General features: G+C 45.3%; 1 protein-coding gene across 1 annotated transcript; it reads left to right on the forward strand.

Annotated features, from left to right (window-relative positions):
• Positions 1-10,294: 10,294 nt before the first annotated feature.
• Positions 10,295-25,098, forward strand: LOC310701097 (L-lactate dehydrogenase A chain). Its single transcript, XM_083491361.1, has 8 exons — positions 10,295-10,607; positions 15,534-15,668; positions 16,633-16,750; positions 19,010-19,183; positions 20,999-21,172; positions 22,765-22,882; positions 23,940-24,063; positions 24,304-25,098. The coding sequence occupies exons 2-8, from the start codon at positions 15,543-15,545 to the stop codon at positions 24,466-24,468; spliced, it is 999 nt and encodes a 332-aa protein (XP_083347487.1). The 5' UTR covers positions 10,295-10,607; positions 15,534-15,542; the 3' UTR covers positions 24,469-25,098.
• Positions 25,099-25,147: the final 49 nt, after the last annotated feature.

Consider the following 25,147-nt stretch of genomic DNA (forward strand, 5'->3'; position numbering starts at 1 on the left):
GACCGACACTGGGGTTACAGCGCTCATCTTGCTTTATTGGCCGAGGGAGCCGGCATACAGCTTCCGGGCCATGTGGCCAGCATGAGTAAGCCACTTCTGGCGAACCAGAGCAGCGCACGGAAACGCCGTTTACCTTCCTGCCGGAGCAGTACCTGTTTATCTACTTGCACGTTGACGTGCTTTCGAACTGCTAGGAGCAGGGACCAAGCAACGGGAGCTCACCCTGTCGCGTGGATTTGAACCACCAACCTACTGATTGGCAAGTCCTAGGCTCTGTTGTTTAACCCACAGCACCACCCATACCTCTAGTATGGGTGCTGTAATGGGGATCTACATTCCATAAGAAAAGGCCTAGGTTTATGCAGGATCAGACTGGCCTTGACATGTACTGGATTATCCTCTGGGGCAGGAAGTTTGTTCCTACTGATGTTAATTAGGCAATAAGAGAAACGCTGTGGGCCTTTAAAGGTGGAGAATGTCTTACTGTGTTTGCATAATCTGCCACATACTTGTGTCCAACCCCATCCTAGGTGGCAAATGGCCCATTAAAAGAGATTAGTGTCAAAGGCCAGCCCCTTAAATTGCCTAACAATACCTGAATATTTGAGGCTTTGTTCATCCTGTTTCCCTGTTTCATTCTTAACTAAAGTGGAAAAACGAATTAGATGGTGACATTGCTAGCATTGGCACACACCAATTCTGGTCTCAGTGGGGCTGTGTTGCCTTTTGTTTTTCTGGGCTCTTGGTTGGGAAGCTGGCCTCAAAATCCAAGGAGAAAACTACCCTTTTGCAAACTGGATTTTTATGGCTAGGAAGCCCAATGAATCATGCAAGAGAGATGACAATTTTACTTTTGACTTCTACCCAGCCCCAAACTTCCATGTAAAACTACTCAGTAAGCCTGTTGATCTGCTCCCCTTTCTTTCTCAGCCGCTCTGCACTGAGGCTGCTTCTGTAGTGGCTCCAGGAGTCTGAATGGTGTTTTTCTTTTCAGAGCAGTCTGGGTAATTCTGTAGCACAATTTGCTTCCTTGATGATTTCCTGGCCATTAATGTTATTACCAGGTCCTCGCTCTGGCAGAGAGACCACTTCACCTTAAGCAAACATTGTTAACAAGCCATTTACTCTGAGTCAGATACAATGAGGCAATTGAAACAAAGCAACAGTATGTCTGAGCTGAACTGTACAACCTTTCAACCTTCTGCTTAGTGAGTATACATTTTGCCACTGAGCTGCTACAACCCCTCTCCCTAATACAGTACTGTACAGGCATCCCCAAGCTCGGCCCTCCAGATGTTTTGGGACTACAATTCCCATCATCCCTGACCACTGGTCCTGTTAGCTAGGGATGATGGGAGTTGTAGTCCCAAAACTTATAGAGGGTCAAGTTTGGGGATGCCTGCCCTAATATATTCTTCGTTTGCCTCTGGCTTAAGCATCATGCTCAATGCAGCAGAAATAGTACATTCTGAGATTGCTGAAGCAATGAGCACCTTTAGATTCTCTACCTCATCACAGAGAATTGTAGAATTTGTAGAGCTGGAAGGGACCAGAAGGGTTATCTAGTCCAACCCCCTGCACTGCAGGAAGATTTCCCCAGCATGGGTTAATAGAGTCTCATTTGGATCCCTTCCAGTCGGGATTCAGGCCTCATCATGGGATTGAAACTGCCTTGGTCGCACTGGTTGATGATCTCCGGCGGGCTAGGGACAAAGGTGAGAGCTGTTTCCTAGTTCTGCTGGATCTCTCGGCAGCCTTTGACACCATCGACCATAACATCCTTCTGGACCGTCTAGAGGGGCTGGGAGCTGGGGGCACTGTCATACAGTGGTTCCGCTCCTTCCTCCTGGGCCGTGTCCAGAAAGTGGTGGTGGGGGATGAGTGTTCAGACCCCTGGGCTCTCACTTGTGGGGTGCCTCAGGGTTCTGTCCTCTCCCCCATGCTTTTCAACATCTACATGCAGCCGCTGGGAGAGATCATCAGGGGGTTTGGGCTGGGTCAGGGGTCTGCAACCCGCGGCTCCGGAGCCACATGTGGCTCTTTCACACCTTTGCCGCGGCTCCGGGGCGGATACTAGCGAGGGGAGGAGGCAAATTGTGCGCCCCGACACTCCCCACTGTGGTGGGCGCTGTACTGGCTGTGACGTCCCATGGGGGCGGTGCGTGCGTTAGTCACGCACCGTCCCGACGTCACCTTCCCGCCCGCTGTCAGATCGGACATTAAGGTAAGAAACAATATATGCAGTGTTATATTTGTTTTAAATGTCGCAATGGTTTTGCGGCTCCCAGGTTTTTTTTCTTCGGAAACGGGTCCAAGTGGCTCTTTTTGTCTTAAAGGTTGCAGACCCCTGGGCTGGGTGTTCATCAGTATGCGGATGATACCCAGCTCTACCTCTCTTTCAAATCAGAACCAGTGAAGGCGGTGACGGTCCTGTGTGAGTGTCTGGAGGCGGTTGGAGGATGGATGGCGGCTAACAGATTGAGATTAAATCCTGACAAGACAGAAGTACTGTTTCTGGGGGACAGGGGGCAGGCAGGTGTGGAGGATTCCCTGGTCCTGAATGGTGTAACTGTGCCCCTGAAGGACCAGGTGCGCAGCCTGGGAGTCATTTTGGACTCACAGCTGTCCATGGAGGCACAGGTTAAATCCGTGTCCAGGGCAGCTGTGTACCAGCTCCATCTGGTACGCAGGCTGAGACCCTATCTGCCTGCGGACTGCCTCGCCAGAGTGGTGCATGCTCTGGTTATCTCCCGCTTGGACTACTGCAATGTGCTCTACATGGGGCTACCTTTGAAGGTGACCCGGAAACTACAACTAATCCAGAATGCAGCAGCCAGACTGGTGACTGGGAGTGGCCTCCGAGACCATATAACACCGGTCTTGAAAGACCTACATTGGCTCCCAGTATGTTTCCGAGCACAATTCAAAGTGTTGGTGCTGACCTTTAAAGCCCTAAACGGCCTCGGTCCAGTATACCTGAAGGAGCGTCTCCACCTCCATCGTTCTACCCGGGCACTGAGGTCCAGCACCGAGGGCCTTCTGGCGGTTCCCTCACTGCGAGAAGCCAAGTTACAGGGAACCAGGCAGAGGGCCTTCTCGGTAGTGGCGCCCTCCCTGTGGAATGCCCTCCCACCAGATGTCAAAGAGAACAACAACTACCAGACTTTTAGAAGACATCTGAAGGCAGCCCTGTTTAGGGATGCTTTTAATGTTTGATGTATCACAGTATTTTAATATTCTTTTGGAAGCCGCCCAGAGTGGCCGGGGAAACCCAGCCAGATGGGCGGGGTATAAATAATAAATTATTATTATTATTATTATTATTATTATTATTATTATTATTATTACTAACCGAGCTATCCCAGCTGTCATAAAAAAGAGCAGTGGCAGATTGAGCAGTTATAATAGCAGTGTTGGTTGCCTTTGAAGAGTTTGACTAGTTAATCTGAAATCTGATGAAGTGAGCTCTGTGCCTTACCCAAAGCTGAATATAACATCCTGGTTATCTACCTGGGTGAACACATCTGGCACATCCAGCAAAACACTGTCCTCTTTGCCATCTGTGGCTGTCATCTAAGACAACCATCCTGGTCTCTTCTGTCTCCCCTCACTCCTTTGGATGCTTAGTTAATGGGTGCTGCTAAATTCCTAAATGAAATGCAATAAAGGAAAGTTGAAAGTTGCTAGCTGGACTGTACAGGAGAAATGTAAAATACATATTACTTTTTTAAACATTAATCTGAGTTAGCACAGGCAGTGGGAAGCTTCTCCTAAACTAGGCTGCCTGGTTCCCATGCCAATGTCCGAGTCCTAGTTCTCATAGAGATGGTAATCCTGTGTTCCCTAGGCTGTGCATGACTGAATGAGCCTCCATGCAAAAAGAAATTTACATAACATCCTGAAGGCTATGCTAGAACCTTTCTCTCTGGCATCATTTAATAAAGTTGGCAGCAGCTAGCTGTCCATTTGGACCGTTGACTGTAATAGTAATTAGTTCTCTCTCCCCCCACCCCCAAGTCTTTGTTATTTTTAATCAAAGATGAAATGTGGGCTTGTTACACATAGAACCATTAGTAAAGTCACTGGCCCTACCAAAATTGCTCATTAGCAACAATTAATATTTTGTTTATGAGCAGCCAGCCCTGGAAGGAAGCAGTCTGAGCATTTCCCTAATTGAAGAAGTTACACTGCAGAACAGTTTAAGATGATTTTAAAGATTTTGCTGACAATGGGGGTATGGTGATGTTCTGGGTAAGGCCAGTGTTCCTGCTCCCTCTTTGTGTTCAGTGTACACAGGGAGGGAAACACTGAAAAGGATAAACGAGTTAGGGAACTTGTTTCTACACCCCATCACTTGCAGATCCTAAAATGCCTGCATTGTTCTGACAGGTCCGTAATTTAACTTAGCACAAGTCAGTCTGAGAGATATGTTGGAAAAGTTTGTACCTATGCGTCAAAGAGAGAATTTCACTGTGAGCTTGCAAGCTGGCCTTTGGCAAGAAGTCCTAAACAATTTAAGTGGATAATTGGATGAAAATGCCATCAAGCAAGTGCAATCGCTGGAACCTGTTACATGAGTTACTTTCCTAGTAAAGTTACACATCACACAGTTGCAAAGCTAGCCATTTCTAGATCTGCACATGTAAATTTCCCTTTCTCCTGTGAGAACTAGGGAGCTGGAGGAAGCCTTATAGGCCATCTAACTTGTTGCAGTGTATCTAGAGATCAAGGGAGGGAGGGAGATGCATTCTGGTTTGGACATTTTTCTGGGATAAAGGAGGCAGACATTATTTCAATTTACCAGCATATTAAAACTATTGCTATACTTTGTCAAGATCATGACTTAGTACAAACCCATCTATGCTAGAGTACTTTCACTGTTATAATAAAACCCTGTTGATTCTTCATTGGATTTTATTTTCTGGCATGAAATGGTTTTTTGCTATGACCATTTGGTTTTAACATATATTTTAAAAACCGAAACGCCTGACTGTCAAGGCTGTAAGAGGTTCACTTTGCTGGCAGGATGCCAGCAAGTTTCTAAATAATGCATGTGTTTCAACTGCATCAGTGATGTAACTATATTTGCCATGCAGTACAAAACAAGCCAGGCTCATGTGCTCTGCTCTGCAGCCACAGCCAGAAAGTGATCTCAACTCTGAATGAACCAGTACAGGTACCTGGAGGCAAGGCAAAAGCAAACAACAATTGTGTCAGGCTGCAGTCCCATGTATGCTTACTTGGAGGTAAATCTCACTGAACTCAGCTTGTCTTACTTCTTACACACAACTGAACTGCATGACCCACAACCAAAGCAGCAGGCAAATATTTCTTCAGAACCCTGGGGCAGTGTTTAAAAAACAAAAAATAATAATTTCCAGGGCCTAGTCTTCAGAGACACACTGCCTCTAACACTGGAGATAAAACATAGCCGCTGTGGCTGGCAGTCACTGATAGCCCTATCATCCAATATTTTATCTCATCCTTGGAAAGTTATCCAGATTGGTGGCCATCACTTTCCTTTGTCTATCTCAATGTTTCCCAAACTTGGGTCCCCAGCTGTTTTTGAACTACAATTCCCATCATCCCTGACCACCCTGGGAGTTGTAGTCCAAAAACAGCTGGGGATCCAAGTTTGGGAAACACTGGCCGAATCTTCCAACATTCAGCATCAATGGATGGCTTTGGATTCTGGTATTATGAGACGAAGGAAAACTGCTTGTCCACCTTCCTCACACTATGATAAATTTCTATTGGAGCTTCTAAAAGGAGGCTTTTCATTATTTGGTCTGGATGTGACCACTATTTTTACACAAATTTAGCACTTTCTCCCCCTTCATTTTGCCCTAACTTTCCAGCTCCTGCCAACATAGTGCTCCTTTTGTGAAACTGAGCACACATAATATTGTTAGCCAAGTGGAATAAAGGGTAAGGTAAAGGTAAAGAACCCCTGGATGGTTAAGTCCAATCAAAGGCAAATATGGGGTGTGGTGCTCATCTTGCTTTTCAGGCCAAGGGAGCTGGCGTTTGTCCACAGACAGCTTTCTGGGTGCTCCCTTGCCCTGAAAATGCTGAAAAGCAAATTTAGCTTCCTGAAATATTTTTTTTAAACCTGCCCCTTACAATTGTTAATTTTATGTGTATACTGTCTCTGTGTGTATGTGGCTAGATGCTGTTGCTAAGACCTCTAAATTCCTATCACAATGCATAATATATCTTGTCTGTCTGTGTCTGTTTGTTTGTTTCACTCTGAATAAGGGATGTGTCCCAAATCGTAACTCATATCTACGGTAGTTCATGTCAATACTGAAGCAGGGATGGCAGCATGACAAACAGAAATGCGATTGCTCCCAGGGACGTGGATGTCAGCAGTAACCTTGAATAACCTGCATGCAGATTTTCAGTTCCAACGAGATTCTGGGCCCATCCTAAGCATTAAAGGCTCTGTGCCAGAATCCAGCCAACAACCCTAATAACCTCACCATATAATTCTCTCTCTCTTTCACTGAAGAAGCAGCAAAGCAGATGGACAGATTCACTGGATAGGGTGGGGGAGGCAATTATGCAAAGCTGTTTGCAATAATATTAAAACATCCTCTTCTCTCTTTTTTAAAAGAAGTAGGTTTTTGTGCCATTTGCTGCTAAGCCCTCAGGAACGCAGAAGTAAATCCCATTGTTCAAATATATGTGTACATGACTGCAACATTATTGCTCCGGCAGAGGAAGTAGCCACAAAAGACCCTCCATGTAAGTTAAAACCCCAGAGCTTTTTATACTGGGGGCAGAGAAAGAGTCTTACATGACCTTCCAAAAATCTATTTTGGGAAACTCATATATGCCCAATATCCCTTACAGAGGTTACAAGCCAGATGAAATGTCCTCAAGCAAGCTTACTGAGAATGCTGCTGAAAAGTATTTTTCAAAGTAGGGGAAATGGTTGAAAGGATATGAAGAAATAGAAAAGGGGTGTGCAGCAGTTGCCTGCCCCACCTCTCTCACACACACTGCCAGTCTGTCTGAGTATGAATGGAACAAAGCCTCTAGTGAAAGGCTTCCTCAAACTCTGCCCTCCATATGTTTTTGGCCTACAACTCCCATGATCCCTAGCTAGCAGGACCAGTGGTCAGGGATGATGGGAATTGTAGTCTCAAAAACATCTGGAGGGCCGAGGTTTGAGGAAGCCTGCTCTAGTGTTATGGTGCTGAGGCCCAGATGGGGCAGCCTGTCTGGCTAAGGAGAATATAGACCTGCTATTGTGATAAGTTCCATCCTTCTAGTGGTAAAGTTAAGGCCTATCTCATCCTGAAGCAAAATCAGATTGTAGACGCTTTCCTCACACCCTCTGCACTCTGCAAGAAGTCCACCATTAAAAAATATCCGTACCAGGAAAAAGTACAAACTAATCTGGAGTGCAAACAGTGGAGTAGGTGCAATAAAATGCAATAAAGATCAGCAGATCAGCAGCACACAGACTAGTAGATTCCAATAAGTGTAGGGCATCCACTGATCACCCTGAGATCACAACTTAACATACGTTTACGCCTGCAATTAGTACCAATTGCACAGCAAATGAGATATTTTTCAACAGGGACATTCAATAAACCTATTGGCCCCAGAGGATGAGAAATATTAAATATGTAAAATCTGCTTTACCAGTGTCTGCTTGTGTAATAATATGCTTCCAAAATTATTATTTAAAGGGTTCTTTTTAATTATAGCTCTACCAGCAGTTCTCAATCTACCCACCCTGCTCACCATTAAATTCATGTTTTTTAAAAAAACATAGGTGGAAATATGTAATTTTTATTCCAATAAGTAATGCTGTTAGATACTGTTACTATTGTTTCCTTCAATAACCTAGTCTACTGTCTGTAAATATTCAAACCGGAGTGATATTTAACCATTAATAAACTTTATAACTTCCTCCTATGGATTTCACTTCATGTTGTATTCTAGAGTCATGCATGTGTAGGAATTATATTTTATATCATTCAAAGTATATTTTGGGAGTGGAGTCTAGACTGTAAATCACTGCAGCAATTGGTGATGTTAGCAAAACTCAACCTGCTGATGATATTCATCCCATATGATAAGTGATCAGATGTTACATAATAGGGTTATTTTCCCCATTGTTTACATTTTGTTCTCCATGTCTGCAAGTTGAAGGGGTGTTCTGTTTGTGATATCCTTAACCACATGAGGAGTTAGTGCCAATCATCCGACTCAGTGGAATGTTCCTCTAAATAAACATAGTCTTAGGATCCAGCTGCACGCATTTATGTTAACTTGACAGCCCAATCCTGTGCATGCTTTCTTGAAAGTAAATTTGTTCAGTGGGGATTACCTGCCAATAAGTGTCTTGTTTACAGGATGGCAACTTGGGGTCAAAGGACATCTTTTGGGGGTATGCTCAGTGCTGGTTGCCCCTTTTATTTTACTTTTAAAATGTATTTTTATTAAAGATTTCTTGGTTTACAAAAGTATGTGCAATGTCTCTTTTTCAAGTTACGTTTTCTGCAGATCAGTTTCATTTGTTGTGAGACATTAGCGTTACATTAGGAATAAAAGAGGGAAAGAGGTGGAGGGGGGAATGGTAAGTAGGGGTGGGGTCGGGTAGCAATGCTTCTATTCTCCTTAGTGCAGGGGTACCCAAACGTTTTTCAGGGCCAGATTTGATGAAGTGAACATGTGTGAGAGCCGACCAAAGTTGTTGAACTTTTTATTGAGATTGAAGTTGTTGAGCTTTTTTTTAAATTTTACCCCATGACATATACTGCCACGGGGGCCGGATTAAATCAACCAGCAGGCTGGATTAGCCCCCCCCCAAAAAAATGGGCTTTGGACATGCCTGCCTTAGTGTATGTGTGGGGTTTTGTGTCAGCATCGTTGCCCTTTTTTATTTTGAGGGCTAAAGTAGCTGATCAGCAGCTGTTGCTGGGGAGGAGAGATGATCAAACAGTGCATTGTAACCTGCCCTGTAGCAGCTGAGGCTGGAAAAGGGAGAAGAGACCCAGGACTAAGCCTTTCTGGAAACATTATCTACAGCATCATTGCTCTGAAATCTGCTGCTTAGCATGGAGACGGTGAACAGAGAACAGGAGAAACACTACAGTAGGTAGTCATTCTCATTCATTCATTCTCTCTCTCTCTCTCTCTCTCTCTCTCACACACACACACACACACCCCGCCTTTATCTCTGGGTGATAAAGAGCTGGTAATGGAAAAATAGCCAATTATTCAGGCATTCTCTCTGGGTGGGGAATTGGAGCTCTAGTTCTCTGTGCTAGATTACTCAGGCAGAGGTGGTGGCTTACTCCTAATGGGCAGTGACTACAGCTCAATAGCAGAGCGCCACAGTCAGGAGGTCTCAGGTTCAATTCCCAGCAGGGCTGGAAAAGCCTGTGGCCAGTCTTTAACAACACTGGGCTAGGGATATAAAAAACAAGTGTCTTATATGATTGCTCTCCAAGCCCTACCTGGAGATGCTCAGAACGGAACCTAGGACCTTTTGCCTGCAAAACAGATGCTTTGCTGCCCAGCCAGGATACTGATGGCTAGAGAGGCTGATCTTCTGACTCAGTCTGTGAGCTGCCTACAGTCCCTGGCCACCTGCTTCCTTGCTTGGCTCTGCTGGGCCTCCTCCTCCCTCTGTACTGTCTGCATGAGCAGGAAGTGCCTGCAGAGGGAGAGGGCATCTCAGAAATGAGCAGCAGCAACCATCACTTGCTCAAAACTTTCTGCAGAGGCAGAGCTGAAGGTGAGCAACCATGCCTTCTCCTCATTCTCTCTCTCTCTGTGGGAGGATTGTGAGCCTCCACCACTGTGCCAACAGAGAGACAACTCAGACCAGGAAGTGGCAGGATGAGGGCAGCTGCTCCTATGCTCTTTGCTCACTCTTTGCTGCACTGCCCAGAGAGAGGAGGAAAGTGACGGTGGGCAGAGGCCGTTGCTGGTGTTTTCTCTGTGGGCAGCAGAACCACCAGCCCAGTGCTGAGACGCCCAGAGGAACAATAACCAATAGCTTTGCTGCTGGATTGCCTCTCCACACCAGCAATGCTAGTCGACTGGCTGCTTTTCCTGCAAAAACTAAAAAGTGGCACCCATGTAGTGAGTTGACCCCAGTGGCTCCGCAACACTGGTTCTCCGGCCTTGTGCGCAGGGCATCGGGCTGATGGTTTTGCAGGCCCCTTCAGAGTGCGCTCTCGCAGCCTTTCTGAGAACTGGGTGCCCTCCAGCCTGTTTGGGGCTGCGACCCGCATCCGCTCCGGCCACCACGACGCCTCTGACCTGACCGGGAGGAAGCGAGTAGGGACGCCACTTGCTTCGATCCCCAGGGAGCCTTACTCTTCGCGCCTGTGCGCTGCGGAGTGACTGCGCCGGCCTGAGTCAGAACCGCGCCGCCGCTGCCGAAGCCCGGCTCCCCTCGACGTGTGGGCCGGCACGTCCCGCGGTGGCCAACCCCGCCAGACAAGCGGCGGCGACCGCCCCCTCCGACGTCACGCGCGGGATTCCTACTTAAGCGCCCGCCGCCTCCCCCCGCCTCGCGGTACTGCAGCGGCAATCGGAGGGCCCGGTCATTGCGCGCACGCTTTGCTAGACTTACCCAGGTAAGGAAGCGCTCGTGGGAACGAGGCGGGCTGGGCGAGGCGTGCAAAGAGCCCCGCGCCACCTTTTCTCACTTGCACACTCGGGGTAAAGCAAGCCGTCCAAAGAGGACTTTCCCCTGCTGGATGGGCAGAAGGAGATCCTCCAAAGCGGAGCTAAGAGACCGGGCGTTTGGCGCGCAAGGAAGGAGAGGCAGAGTCGGTAGGAGGGCAGCCCTCTAGGTCGGGGTAAGGCAACTCCGGACGTTGTGGGGCCACATCTCCCAGCATCCCTGGCTTTTGGCCATGCCAGCTTGGGCTGATGCGAGAGTTGGGCGTCTGGAGGGCACCACGTTGGCTACCCGTGAGAAGGTGTGAGAGGAGGAAATTGGAATCTCTCCCCGCTTCCCCCGTGTCCCTCTGAAATGGTTTTGTAGGAAGTGCCCGGGGTGGGGAGAGAAGCAGGCTGTTGTGGTCCTTTTTTGGCCCACTGGTCATTATGTAACGCGAGGGGTGGAGGGAGGCGGCTGCAGAAAGGGATGCTCTGTACAGGTCAGAGAGTCCACTTTGGAGCGGAAAACGCCGACCCCTGGACCCTCAATAAATTCGAGCTGTTTTAGGTATGGAAATTTTAAATGGATTTCCAATGCCCCGAGGCTTTGGGTGTGTTGGGGTGGAGAGATGACTGTGCTGGTAAGGAGAGCGGAGTTACTTTGCGAGGACCTGTGGACGCGTCGTATTTCCTTGCCGCCTCCGCCCTCGGTGCTGCAATATCCGCTACAGAGAGGAGGGGAAACGTGGTTTCCGAAAACGGCTGGGTCATCGCACTGACGGGAGGAAATTAAAAAAGGGAGGGGGATGTCCGGGGAAGGTTGCGCTTTGGGGCCACTAGAACTTCTAAGTCGCTAGTCCATGGTGAGGTTTGCAGCTCAAGCGCAGCAGATTTATTGCTCAGGCTGTTGCACCTTCTTAGCTCCTTTATTTCCTCCCGGGAGCGGGACTAGCACCGCCCTATCAAACCCCAGGCGAAGATCGCGGTGGTATTCTGTCTCTGACTCAAGTAGTTCTCGTGCCTTTGAGCCGGGATTCCTCCTTGCCTTTTATCGCTGGCAACTAAATCAACCTGACTGCATTCGGCTTGCACGGAGGAGGAGGAAGTGTGGACGGTTCTCTCCATTCCCCGCCTGCATCGCCCCCCTGCCCGACCATTGAATATCTTGCACCGGGAAAACTGGTCAGCACTGGAATCGGTGCCTCACACGGCCCGCTTCCCGGAAATGTAATTGGGAGGGTTATAAAGTGGTAGTTCATCTCGGCAGTAGCTGGATGCGATCGCGCTTGCAGTCGGTGATCCCCTTAGGAAGATAGTGCCGCTTATGTAGGGAGGGGGGGGGGAAGGAAGGTAGATCTGGATCTGCTGATCTCTGACGGATCTGCGTTAGATCGCCGAGGGTTTCAGGCTGCCCTAACAAAATGCTTCTCCCCACTTAAAATAGACAGCTTAGGGGTTTTTCCCCGGGTGTGTGTGTGTGTGTGTGTGTGTGTGCTAAGCAGGAGAGAACTCCTGAGTTCAAGTACTCTGAGAGTTCAGTTTTGGTTTAGAAAACCAAATTCTAGACACCTTGTTTTTTTAATTATAACTTGTTCGTGCATGGGCTTTGGCTGATTATATTTTGGTATTGTGTGTGTGTGTGTGTGTGTGTGTGTGTGTGTGTGTGTTTTAAGTATATCCGCTAAGCCTGAAATCTGTCTACCTCCCAAGGCTTAATACCGTTCCTGGTTAACAGAATTGCTACCTAGTTTAAGGGATGCCGGAAGAATCCCAGAGAAGATAACTTGTGTTAGTGAATCACTTCACTCTTCAGTGAGAATAGGTGGAGCCAGGCATTGTGTTGTGGGGAAAATGCCCTTTCCCTCAATTTGTTGTGACTTCCCAGATTCTTGCGGATTTATTCAGGGTAATTCTTAGGACTGTGCAGGAATTCAAACTATAGGCCCCAAACTACATATGCTCAAGTGGGCCACATGCATAGTGGAATGCAGCTTTTGCCAGATGTTCAGCAAGCGTAGTTGTGCCTCCTCCTTGCAATGGAAATAGGTTAAAATGAGATGCAAGGTCAGCCAATTAGCTTCATTAGAGAGCTGAGATCTGAGCCCTGGTCAAAGCCTAGCACTCTTGGCTGCACAACAAGGCTGGTCCTGTACATGGCTATGACTGTGTGCAGTTAGTTCCAGGCAGGGAGCTGGCAGAAGAACTTAATGTCTACAGACCTAGCAGTTGGGGCTAAATTAGGCTTGAATGTGGAGTGGCTCAATTCACACAGGAAGTTGATGTAGTTGCTCCAACACACAAACCAAATGGCTTATGTAACACAAGTGTGCATTTACCACACTGTTACTGAAAATGCATTTGGCAGCATTGTGGTGATGGCACCAAGTTGTGAATTTATTCTCTCTCTCTCTCTCTCTCTCTCTCACACACACACACACACCCAGCTCATGTGGATGCACATGGTTCAGTGCATTCTCAATGTAAAGTTTGATTTTGTACTGGTACCAGGTTCTAATAATATTCTGCTTTTTGTCCTGTGTTTGATCACAGGAACATGATTTACCATATTTCCCCTTCCTTCTTCCAACATATTGAATTTTTTTAATCTAGGTGCATGATAATCCCCCCCCCCCCCCGTGGCTTTCCTAGCATCACACATGAAGATTCCCTTTGACTTCAGCTTCATCAGATGCCAGAGCCCTTTCATGTCAAAATGTGCCCTTGTGACTGTGGCCACTACAGGGCAGTGGAATCAGGTTTCCGTTTTGCTCATTGAACTAGACATGCAAAATCTGCAGGACACATTTTTGCCTATAGAGATGTGTCTTTCAATTTCAGGAAAGGTATCTGATACTGTAAAATTGCTGATCAGATGAAATAATTTACATTTTCATTGAACGATTTGGAGCTTAATGTGCATAATGCATATGAATCTTGCCTGTGCCTCACTCTGAACTGCACTGTTAATTCACACAATTATTGGTAACTATAATAAGCAGCTGTTTTTAGTCTATGGGAAAGTTGCAAGATCATTCACTTGGCTACTGCTTCAGAAGTTGTGGTTTTGTTTTGTTGCAAAACTCTGCACATTGTCTCCAAATACTTACTGATCGCTCAATGTCTCCAAATACTTACTGATCACCAAACTGGAGTGCTGATGATCACGGTGGAGAGAGAGAGTGCTTGCCTTGATTTGCTCTTTAACCACCAAGTGAACAGCTGCATATAGTAGCAACAAAAAGACCTACAGTAACTCTGATTCAATATATTCAGTAGGGATGCTCAGTATTTCCACATTTGCAGTAGCATCATTGCTGCAAAGAGCAGAGTGCTGCATACCAGATGACACTAAAGTGATGCACCCAGGAGAGATCAGACTTTTTGGTCGTCCCCCCCTTGCAGTTGTTCTACATGGGGCAGCTTTGAATGCAGGAATTGTCATAATTTTGGACTACAGGTGTATGGCTGACTATCCCATGAGCTTTGGAAGCCCATCTTTTAATGACTGGTTCTGAGATGTGTCATCCTAGCTCCTTGCTGTCAGTGTTCCAGAATCTACATTCCACATTCTTCTCTCAAACTCTGCCCACCAATATATCCCTTCAATGTGCCCTCCCTCATCAGTCCTCTTGGGCATCTTTCCTCCTCTCCAGCAGCTTTCTCCCACCAAGCAGGTGTGCCTTTATGCCACTACATCACGCACTTGCTTGCGCCATACTCCCTCCCCCAGTTTGGTTCACCAACTTTAAATTGAGATGGCAATGGCTTGTTGCAGATTTTGATTCAGAACTGCCTGACAGTCTTAATTGCAAAGTTTAACATCATGAAATGCCCCTTCATTCCAGCAACACTGACCACTAATCTGCTATATTGACCCCTTTATTTTCACTTTTGTGCTCTTGCATTGGCAGGCATGCACCCCTACCCCTTGTTGGTACTACCCAAGTTTTTTATATTCCTGACTTGCTACTAGCTTCTAGCTCTGGACTCTGGCCCAACGTGATATCCAGAATCAACCTTTGTCCTCCTGGGGATTTTCACCTGCCATGCTGCCAGTTTTCAGTCCAAGCCTCATTGTCTCTTGTCACCTACACTATTTCCAGAGTTGTTGTGGCCACAACATTAGAGTTTGGAACATCAGAGTATGGCATAATATTTCATGATTTTTATATGCTGCCTGATATTTTATGGTTTTTATATGCTGTTCTCTCCCAAGACAGCTTTTAGCATTAAACAAAGCAAAACATAACATACATCTTTAAGAAATAAAATAAACTTTAAGACAAGCATATAGAACAAAGAGCAAAGTGTTTCACTACTTCCGAGTGAGTGAGTGAGTGAGTCAGTCAGTCGCATCTTTTAGTTCTCAATCACATCCTGGGTAGACTTTGTGCCTGAAAGCATACTGATCAAACAGACAAGATGTTTTGTTGCACAATGCACTGAGCTTGCAAGATCCTTTGATAAGATACTGTGTGGTTTTGTGTTGACTGTGTACATTAGCATTCCACTTCTTGAAAACCTCTGTCTCTCACCTGCAATGACCCTGCCAAATTTTCTAATGTGTATTTGGGGGGGAAATGATACATATGTGCAAACAGTGGGTTGGATCCACACCCAAATTAGTCAATTGAACTTGGATCCCATGTAAATCAATGGGCAATTTACTCATGACTTTGTTCCCATTGTGAAAACAGAAGAATCTGCTAAAATTCAAATACTGCAATAACAATAAAAGCAAAATCAAGGTTCTTGCAAATTTGCAAAGTAAACTCTGTGGTGTGTGTATCTTAGTGATGGGAGCCATCTTTGAAATGGACTGTGTTAACTTATCATCACAGCACAATTCAACAAGTGATGAAAATGAGCTGATTGTATTCTTATGTTTCCTCCCACAGAGCTACAAGATGTCTCTCAAGGAAAAGCTGATTGAAAATGTTCACAAAGAGGAACACCCTCATGCCCACAACAAGATCACTGTGGTTGGGGTTGGTGCAGTTGGCATGGCTTGTGCCATAAGCATTTTGATGAAGGTAGGTAAAATCTGTGTTTCGTGGGGCAAGATCTGTGGTCTTGCCTTTTCGTTTAACAATATTTTTAGCTGTTTATTTGCATTGCTGTGTTTTGAGGTTTTTTTGTTGTTGTTCTTAACTGAATTTAATGTAAGTCATTTTGTGCTACTTTGTAAGAAAAGTAATGAACAAACACAATAATGCTAAATTTGTGTATTGCTATGTCTTTCTGTAAAAATAAAATGTCCTATAAAGCACAGGTAGAGGTGTTTTCATAGACAGTCAAGTATGTTTCCATAAACTCAGTTTGTGAATACAAATCCTAACAGTGCAGCCTATGCATACCTATTCAGAAATAAGTCCATTGGCTTCAACGGGACATACTCCAAGATCAGTGTATTTACGATTGCACTGCACACCTCAGTTCTGATCAAAATATCAGCATTAGTTTACTGTAACCATGCGCTTAATTCATTTTGATCCTCCAGACCAGGGGTCGGCAACGTGTGGCCCACAAACACTGTTTTACCAGCCCATGAGCTACCCCCGAACCTAGCCACCCTCTTGGTGAATCCCCCGTGTGCTAAACTGTGGGGACTTGCTGAGTGGCGGCGGAAATTGCGTCTGCAGGTGCGATTTTTGGTGTCTGGACATGCGCAGACACAATTTCCAGTGTTGTGCTGTGCCAGTCCAGCCCACGGATGATCTCTGTGGGAGTGATCTGGCCCATGGCTGGTAAACCTTGCCAACCCCTGCTCCAGACCAAACACTCCCCACAGCCATGTATAGTGGTTTATCAGGAGCTCTACAAAGCTCCCTAGTTTAGCTGTCTGCTGGGGACTGTTTATTTTTATTATTATCAAGGGCCTGGTGGGCTGCAATTTGTCTTGGTGTATGTCTGCTTGTGCAGGCCTTCCCAGAACCACAAAATTCAGGTCTCTAAAAAAGCCAGTGGGTTGATCTATCTGTTCTTGGCTTTTTGTAGGATTTGGCTGATGAACTTGCCCTCGTTGATGTCATGGAGGACAAGCTGAAGGGAGAGATGTTGGACCTTCAGCATGGCAGCCTCTTCCTCAGAACACCAAAAATTGTCTCTGGCAAAGGTTAGTATTTCCCTGTCCTCTATGTACAGACCATCTATTTCAGATGCTACATAGCAAGGCAACATCCAGTAGTTTCTCTGGGAGGGAAGCCTCTGTGCCTCTGGAAGTAGAGGTGACTTCTCTTGCCTCAGGCAAGACCAAAGTTGTGGAATGTCAATCTTTAAAGAGTTTTCACTATGGCAATGATGACTCGAAGGCAGCTGGGGTACCCAGCAGCTGACCTGCACAGATTTATACAGACAGCATTGGAGAGTTGGTGTTGTGGATAAAGGCTGTTTCGTGTGGTTTAAGTTGCATTACTTTGAAAAGCAGCATGGTTTGATAAAGTTAGCAATGAGCATCAACCTTATGATACCACAAGGATAGAAAAGGCTATTTATATTAACCAGGAATTTGGTCATCACTGTTTCCTTCTGCTGGCTGAGGTGGCCTGCTCTTCTGTCCATTTCCCTCCCTACAAATGCTCACCCTTTGACAGGTCTGCTTGGCAGAGCTTAGAACAAATATAAGGGAAGTCTGTTTTTGCTTCTTTTGGTGCAGCAAATACTATCAACAGGGGAGTGTTGAGAGAATTGGATTATGGGTGCAGTCCTAAGATTCCTGGGAGGATGTCTTGGGGCCATAGAATAGGCAAGATCTACCCATCTGACACCAGAGACTCAGAATCCCAACAGTTGAGAGGTGTAGGTGGTTTTGGAGCATGCCTCCTCACTGCTGCAAGTATCTCCTAAGCCTAGGTAGGGTCCCAGAGGAGGCCCCTGGAAGCAGCTAGGATGCAGAATTCTCCTGGCCCTGCAAAGTGGGCAAAAAATTAGTCACACTCTTAAGCAGTCTGTTACTTCCAGTGTGAGTGATAACATTAAAGCAGACACATTTAAAGCCGAAAAAGGATCCTGAGCCTGGCAGGGCTTTGGATAAAGTGCCTTCAGTATAGCACTGTTAATGAATTTACACTGGGTTTATTATATTTTTAGGTTTGAACATATCAATGTTATGAGACAAGCAACAAATGAATTTTGACAAATATGCTGATAACTAAAAACAACAACAAACAAACACACACACAGAAGCAATAACAACTGGGTGTCCCTTTTTGTTGAGTCTTCACTCCTAGTCTAAAACGAAGTATTGCAAGATTCCAAGCCAGTTCTTGCATGCTGTGGCCATTGCTTCTAGTAGTATGTGGGGTTGTGAGACTCAGCCAGGCTGGAATTTCTCAGATGTTGTTTGTATGATAAATGAATAGCCTGATTCCTCTGGTAGTGCTGGCTCGGGGTCAATAAGGCTTCTCAGGCCAGGAAGAGATGAGAGGTGTAGAGAAGGGCATGCGAATTGACTTCCCTTAGTCTTTTTACACTCCTTTAGAAAGTCATCATCTAGAGATGATGCCTGAACAAAAAACCCTGGGAACAGGCTTTTCAGCCTTGGGAAGGTCTATGATAGAGCAAGTTGAACAACTGGCTGTAGTGTAAGAGACCAGATACCAAATAAATTGAATCCTTGTCAATCAAAAGCACAAAGCAGTGGAGCTACAGTGTAGAGAAGTGTATTGTTGCTAAAACTGCTGCTCTAAAACTGGCAGACAAGAGCTCTTCTTTGCTTCATTTCCCGACCACAGTCCTTTCCTGACCACAGTCCTTCGATAAAATTTTAAATAGCACTTAATGGATCGGCAAAGGGCATTTTTCCCCTGCTCCCAGTGGTCAAATTGGAGAGCTTAGTCATGGTTTCCCCTTCCATTCTCTTTTCAGAGCAATACCATCTGAAAACAGTAGCTCCAGAAGGGGCCTGGGCTTTGCAGAAAAGTGGCTTGATTTTTTGTCTTATGTTTCTAAACAGGGTCTAATTGAAAGCAAAATTACATACATATAAAACATTTAATCCTTTTTAAGGGAGAAGTAGCAGTAGAATTATGATGGCAATAAGGGATGTCTGAAGCCATAGCAGCTGCTCTTACATCCAGATGAACAAAGGTGATTTAGTACAAGCAGCTATTTTACTGTTAGTTTCCAAAACACTCTAAGCTAACACTTGGAAGAACACAGCCGGTTTCTTACAGAGCAATCATTAGGACTTCAGGTTCTCTGAAGCACAAATTCCCTTTATTCAGCTCATAAATCTGCCTCAAAGATGTCCTTCTGCTCCTGTGGGCCCAATTATTCCTCTCTTCCAGTCATGCTTTGTGCATTCAATTTGTCTGGAATTGTAACATGCATTATGAAATTTATTTTGAACAAACAAATGTGTTTATTTTTGCAGACTATGCTGTGACTGCACACTCCAAGCTGGTCATCATCACTGCTGGAGCCCGCCAGCAAGAAGGCGAGTCTCGCCTTAACTTGGTTCAGCGCAACGTGAACATCTTCAAATTCATCATTCCCAGCATTGTCAAGTACAGCCCTGACTGCAAGCTGCTTGTTGTTTCAAATCCAGGTTGGTTGTGTCCTATTCTTAACTGCTTATGGACCATAATTCACCCTCCAGTCCTTTGAAAGGAGAAATTGCTTGCTTCCAAGAAGGAAATCGGGGAATCCTGAAATCATTCCAAGTTTTCCCTTGGCCATGAAAAGGAAAATATCTATTCCACCAGGACATCATGGTTTAACACTTAAGTTTCAATTCTGAAGTGGGACCTGCAACTAAATATCGTCCCATGGAGTGCTCCTGCTCAGGGTTCTATTCAGCCATGCCCTTTCCCAGAACACTCCATTCTCTTACCTCTTTTCATGTCCCCACTGTATCTACTCAGCAGCCAATCATCATTCCATGCCCACTGATGATGCTGTCTTTCATTGGGCTGTTACAGGTCACATCCTTCCTTTTCTAAAGATTTCATGGACTTCTGGGTTCCATAAACTTGCTCATAACTCCTTTTTGAGTGTGGGTGGTGCTGTTTTGGCTATATAAGGATCTTCATTTGAAGAATGATTTTGCTATCTAGTATCTACGATGATTGGAACTATGGTGGTGACAATCGTGGCTAGGGTCTGTTAAGAGATCACATCATTCCACTGTCTCATGGGAAATACAGCAGTACTTCCATGTTTGACTGTTAGGGTGCAGTCTACAGGAAACGCCTAACTTTTCCCCATGTAAAACGAGGTGCTGTGCCTAGTACCTAGCTGATAGCTCATTTACACTATTACTCTCTGTGACAACACACTTACACACTCTTCTCTGATCTATTTACACAGTGGCTGCATTCAGATGCCCTGGTAAATCATGGTGGATGGACCATAGCTCAGTGTTGAAGTGTGTGTTCCTAACATAGGAAAGTCGAAGGTTCAAACCCTGACATCTCCAGATAGAACCAAGAAAGATTCCTTGGCAATGCCAAGCTGGATGGACCATGGCCCCAACTCTGTAAGGCAGCTCTTGAATTCCTATGAGCCCTGGGGTCATGTTCCCACACCCAGCCCTTGTGGCTATGAGGTTGGAAGCTTTCTTTTTGATGGGTTCAGAAGAACAAATAAACTGTAGTTAATAAGGAAGTGAAAGCTTCAAAACTCATCCTCAGGGCTGGAGAAGATGGGAACAGGTGCAAGCCCAAGGCTCTCCTAGTCTTGCTTTGACCCCAGTAAGCCATAGCTTACCATGATGTCTGGATGCAGAAGTTCAGGAAGTTAAACTAGAGACTTTGGCAAAAGGAAAGAGCTTTGGTTGCTCTGCTGGGTAAGAGCTTGGGGAGGTGTTGGGATACTTGCAAGATGCTATGTCCTGCTTCAGTCATGCCTGCATGCCCTGGTCCCAAGTGAGATATCGCTCCCTGCGTCCTCTGTAAGACACAGATAATTCTGGATCGGTGCTGTTAACTCACAGGGGACATCTACTAGGAAAGTCTCCTAGTCTTGCTTTGACCCCAGTAAGCCATAGCTTACCATGATGTCTGGATGCAGAAGTAAATAATTCATTCATTCATTCATTCATTCATTCATTCATTCACAGGGGACATCTACTAGGAAAGTCAGAACCATAGTACAGAACCATCACTCTTGCCTGAGCACCTCATATTAAAATGAGAGGATTGTAAAGAAGCTCCTCAATATTCCCTCTGCCCTTTAACTGCTACCTGGAGCCAGGATGGTTTTGGCATTTCATCATTAAGGTAGCCTTGTGTAGAACAGATGAAATTAAACAGCCTCTCTTTGTGGAGAAGGATTGCAGATTCCCAGTGCTCTTGAAGCTTGTCTGTCTTTAATAGTGCATATGACAATCACTTTCTAACCAGATGGCTTTGCTTGTTGACAGTGGATATTCTGACCTATGTGGCCTGGAAGATCAGTGGATTCCCTAAGCACCGTGTGATTGGAAGTGGTTGCAATCTGGATTCTGCCCGTTTCCGCCACCTGATGGGCGAGAGGCTGGGCATCCACCCTCTCAGCTGCCATGGCTGGATTGTTGGAGAGCATGGAGACTCCAGTGGTAAGCATGACACGCAATCCATTTGCTACCCAACTCACAAAGGAAACAGACTTCCTTCATGTTCTTGGAAGATGAGTGGGATTGGAATATACTGATGGTAACAGTACCTGGTGAAAAGGAGAGCAGCAGAGCATTTCCCAGATCTACCTCTTGAACGTAGAATCGTAGTTAGAAGGAACCTTTGAGTAATTTAGGCTAGTCCCCTGCTTAATGCTGGATCCTCCAATGCAGGGTGCATGTACAGCATCCCTGATAAAGAACCATCCATTGTCTACTTAAATGCCTGCAATGAAGGAGAGCCCATCGCCTCCAAAGGCAGTCTTCCATTGCTGAGGAATTCTTATCATTAGGAAGCATCTCCTAACACTGGGTTAGGTAAAATAGTTTTCTCCGGACGTTGCTGAACTACAGCTCTTATCATTGACCATGATGGGCTGATGGGGAGTTGGAATCCAACAAATGACAGCTTTTTGGAAATTTGAAGACTGCTATAGAATCGTTGACCACATGAGACTTAGGTGCTGGGCAAACCCACAGAGAGGTTTCCATACTCTTCCCTCTGTATGGAAGTTAGGAATATAATCTAGCTGTCCCTACTGCATGAAGTAACACTAGATGGTCTATATTTGACTTGAGCAGCTCTGTTGCAAAAGGTCAGCTTTGTAATCCAAGTAGGCCAAACCCTACCAGGCTAAATTCTACCCTTTACTCCTAACTGGGGAGTTCACAGTAAATCCTTTTCATGTCAGAGACCCTTGCATGCTGGTCTTCAGTAAAGCAGTTGCAAGTTACTTGTCTTGGCCCCTCTGTCATCCTATATTTGGGAGTTGTGTGATCTCATACAGCCCTGCACCAATACTGCCACTAGAATTCTGCTTTGATGCATAAACTCAGATTCTACTCTACTACTCCTCTATCCCGTCTCACAGCAGTGAATATAAGCACAATCCCCTCTCCCCTCCCAAGTGCCCTGTTCTGGGGTTTCTCTCCCTCTCTGACACCCCAAGCCAATTGGTGGTGGTGGTGGGGAGGTAGAGGGGAAAGCCACAGTGCGCTACCACAAGTCCTTGCACGAGCTTCCATTAGCAGGCTTCATTACTTGAATCTGGCCCTCAGCTGTGTACTTGGCTGCTTGCTTGCCTTAGGTGAGCAGCTGCCGCCGCCACACTCATCCTTGAATGACAGATTATATGCAGTGTATGGTTGCCAAGCCCTGTGCGTGTGGTCACAGCACTTTTGCAGTCTTTCTTCTGCCCCAAGGGCTATGGACCATTTTAGGAAGATGTGTGTGCATAGCCACAGCAGGATGAAAACCCACCCTTTTCCCTGGGTTTATGAGTTAAAAGGAACAGGTCAGTGGCTAATCCAGCATGGATGAGAACAAGGATCCATCTCCACTGCCTGTTAGCCAAAGTTTAAGGGGAAGGTATGTGTGCGTAGCAAGATTCTTAGTAATTATAAAACTGTACTTGGTACATCATGCTACATTAACTGCCCAGCTCAGATCTGTTCGAAACACTTGTGAATCTTACTTTCTGTGAGGTTGGAAAACGTTCTAGATTGCTCAGAAAAATCTCCTGCATTTTATTCAGTGCCTGTCTGGAGTGGCGTGAATGTTGCTGGCGTCTCTTTGAAAACTTTGCATCCAGACATGGGGTCTGATAGTGACAAGGAGAACTGGAAAGAAGTCCACAAGCATGTGGTAGAAAGGTAATCTTTATCTTGTCTCTGTGTGAGAGAGGAAATGGGGTTCCACTGCGCTTCCAGAAATTGCCTGTGTCTCATTTTCAAGGATGCCACAGCCTACATTGCTTCAACGAGGTCCCCTGATCCTTAACGGAGCATTTTTGCCCCATGACATGCACTTAACTTTGGACCAAACCCCTTCGTATTCCCACAATATAATCTCCAATTGTCTAGTTTTTAAGAAATATTGATTTAGAGTGCTGTTTACAGTGTTCAGATTACTGGAGAGTGCTTTTCCAGTGTTGGAAACCACTGTTCAGCAGTTAATTTCCCTTTGTTGATAGATACTATATAGCAATCCCTATATTCTGCACTGTGGAATTTGAATGTTTTGAAAGCGAAATAAAGTAAATTCTGCATACATTTCACATTCCTGAAGGACTGATCCATTTACAAACTGCCCTGGTTTACGTAACATGCTGGGTAATAGTTAATGTTAATGTTTAACTACCATTACATGTGAATTAGCAGCTTGTTAGTGTAGGCGTCCAGAAATCCAGATTGCTTCACCCTCATTCTTGCTTGCGCTACATGCAACAACCACAAGCTGTGGCTTGTTGTGCCATATAATCTGAACCCTGATTTTAATCTTTTTAAACAAACCATTGTCTAACTTTGCTCAGACAACCTGAGAAGCCAAGGCTGGTAGTTTCTCTTCTCGCCCCCACCCCTAAATGGTGTGGCTAGGAAAGGAGAAGGGACACTGCAAGGACTTTGAGCATGCTGCTCATTTGTATTTAATGTTTAAATATTAACTATGGCTTGACAAAATATGCAAGCAAAGCTACTCCATGCAGGCACCAGCATCTCTACAGGGAAAGGCTAGTAGCTTGCTTGTAAAAATAATAAATTAATAGATCTAATGCCTGCAACAGATGCCGTTTGGAAATAGAGGATAAGTAGCCTCAGATGGACTTCATCTGAAGTACAGATGGACAGCTATGCTGTTGCTTAATAGACATGATTCTTTTTAAGAATTTTTTTTGCTGAAAGATTCAATTCTTTTAATGTTCTCCCACAGTGCTTATGAGGTTATCAAGCTGAAGGGATACACATCTTGGGCAATTGGTCTTTCTGTGGCTGATCTAGCTGAAACTCTCATGAAGAATTTAAGGAGAGTGCATCCAGTTTCTACAATGGTGAAGGTAAAACATGCTCAGTGTCAAATGCTAAGGTGTTTTCTTATTATTACTATGCTGTATGCATAGTCAAGCTAACAGAGGCAGTAGCTGCCAAAGCAAGTAAATGAGTTTGCTTTAAATAAGGAACAGATCTCCCTGCAAGGATGGCGCTTTCTCCCCCTTCCCACTAATGGGGAAAGCATTTATTACATGCAAATCAACACATTATTTAACTGGCTTCTTTCTTTTTACTGTTCTTTCTAGGGCATGCATGGAATTAAAGATGACGTCTTCCTTAGTGTTCCTTGTGTCCTGGGCTACTCAGGAATTACCGATGTGGTGAAAATGACCCTGAAGAGCGAAGAGGAAGACAAGTTGAGGAAGAGTGCAGATACGCTCTGGGGGATCCAGAAGGAACTTCAGTTTTAAGCCTGATGTCCTATCACTTCACCGCTTAACTAGTGTTTAATGGGTCTTAGTGGATTGTCTTGTTGCACTTTTCAGATAGATCAACTCCCTTTACGATGTGTGTCAACTACCAACACAATGCAGAGCTAAATTTGCAAATGAAATGCCTATTTTATCCAGTAGGAAACTTGCAGCTCCTGTTTACCACAACCCCGGTCTGTGGCCAGAACTGGAAGAACCTAGTCTCTCTTGTTAAGTGGTGTAAAAGTAGATCCAGCATGCTCTGAAACAACACTGCCAAATGGAAGCTTCCTGCCTTTCCGCAGCTAAACTTTAGTCACTCAGAAGAGAAGAGCTCAATTGGTCTTCCAAAAGCTGTAGAAAACCAAAGAATATTTTGTGATCAAAAAGGATTGGCAGATTCACTGACCAATATTCTCTGCTTAACACATGACTTAAATTTCCAGTATTGAGCAGTTCTAAATGTCCTTTTTCCTTAGTCTTTGTGCATACTTTTCAAGAGAACTATGTGTACTCTAGAGGAGTGTCTTAAATGTTATGTAAAAAAACCTCTGTATGCAACAATTACAACTGATGCAATTGTCTAACTGTAGTACCAGCCCAAGCAACAAAATAAACAGTTAACTGCTACTTCTCTGGGTCTATATGGTTGGCCATAAACATGACTAATCTTCAATCT

Source organism: Podarcis liolepis, assembly GCF_965112155.1.
Source record: "Podarcis liolepis genome assembly, chromosome: 1".
NCBI lineage: Eukaryota > Metazoa > Chordata > Lepidosauria > Squamata > Lacertidae > Podarcis > Podarcis liolepis.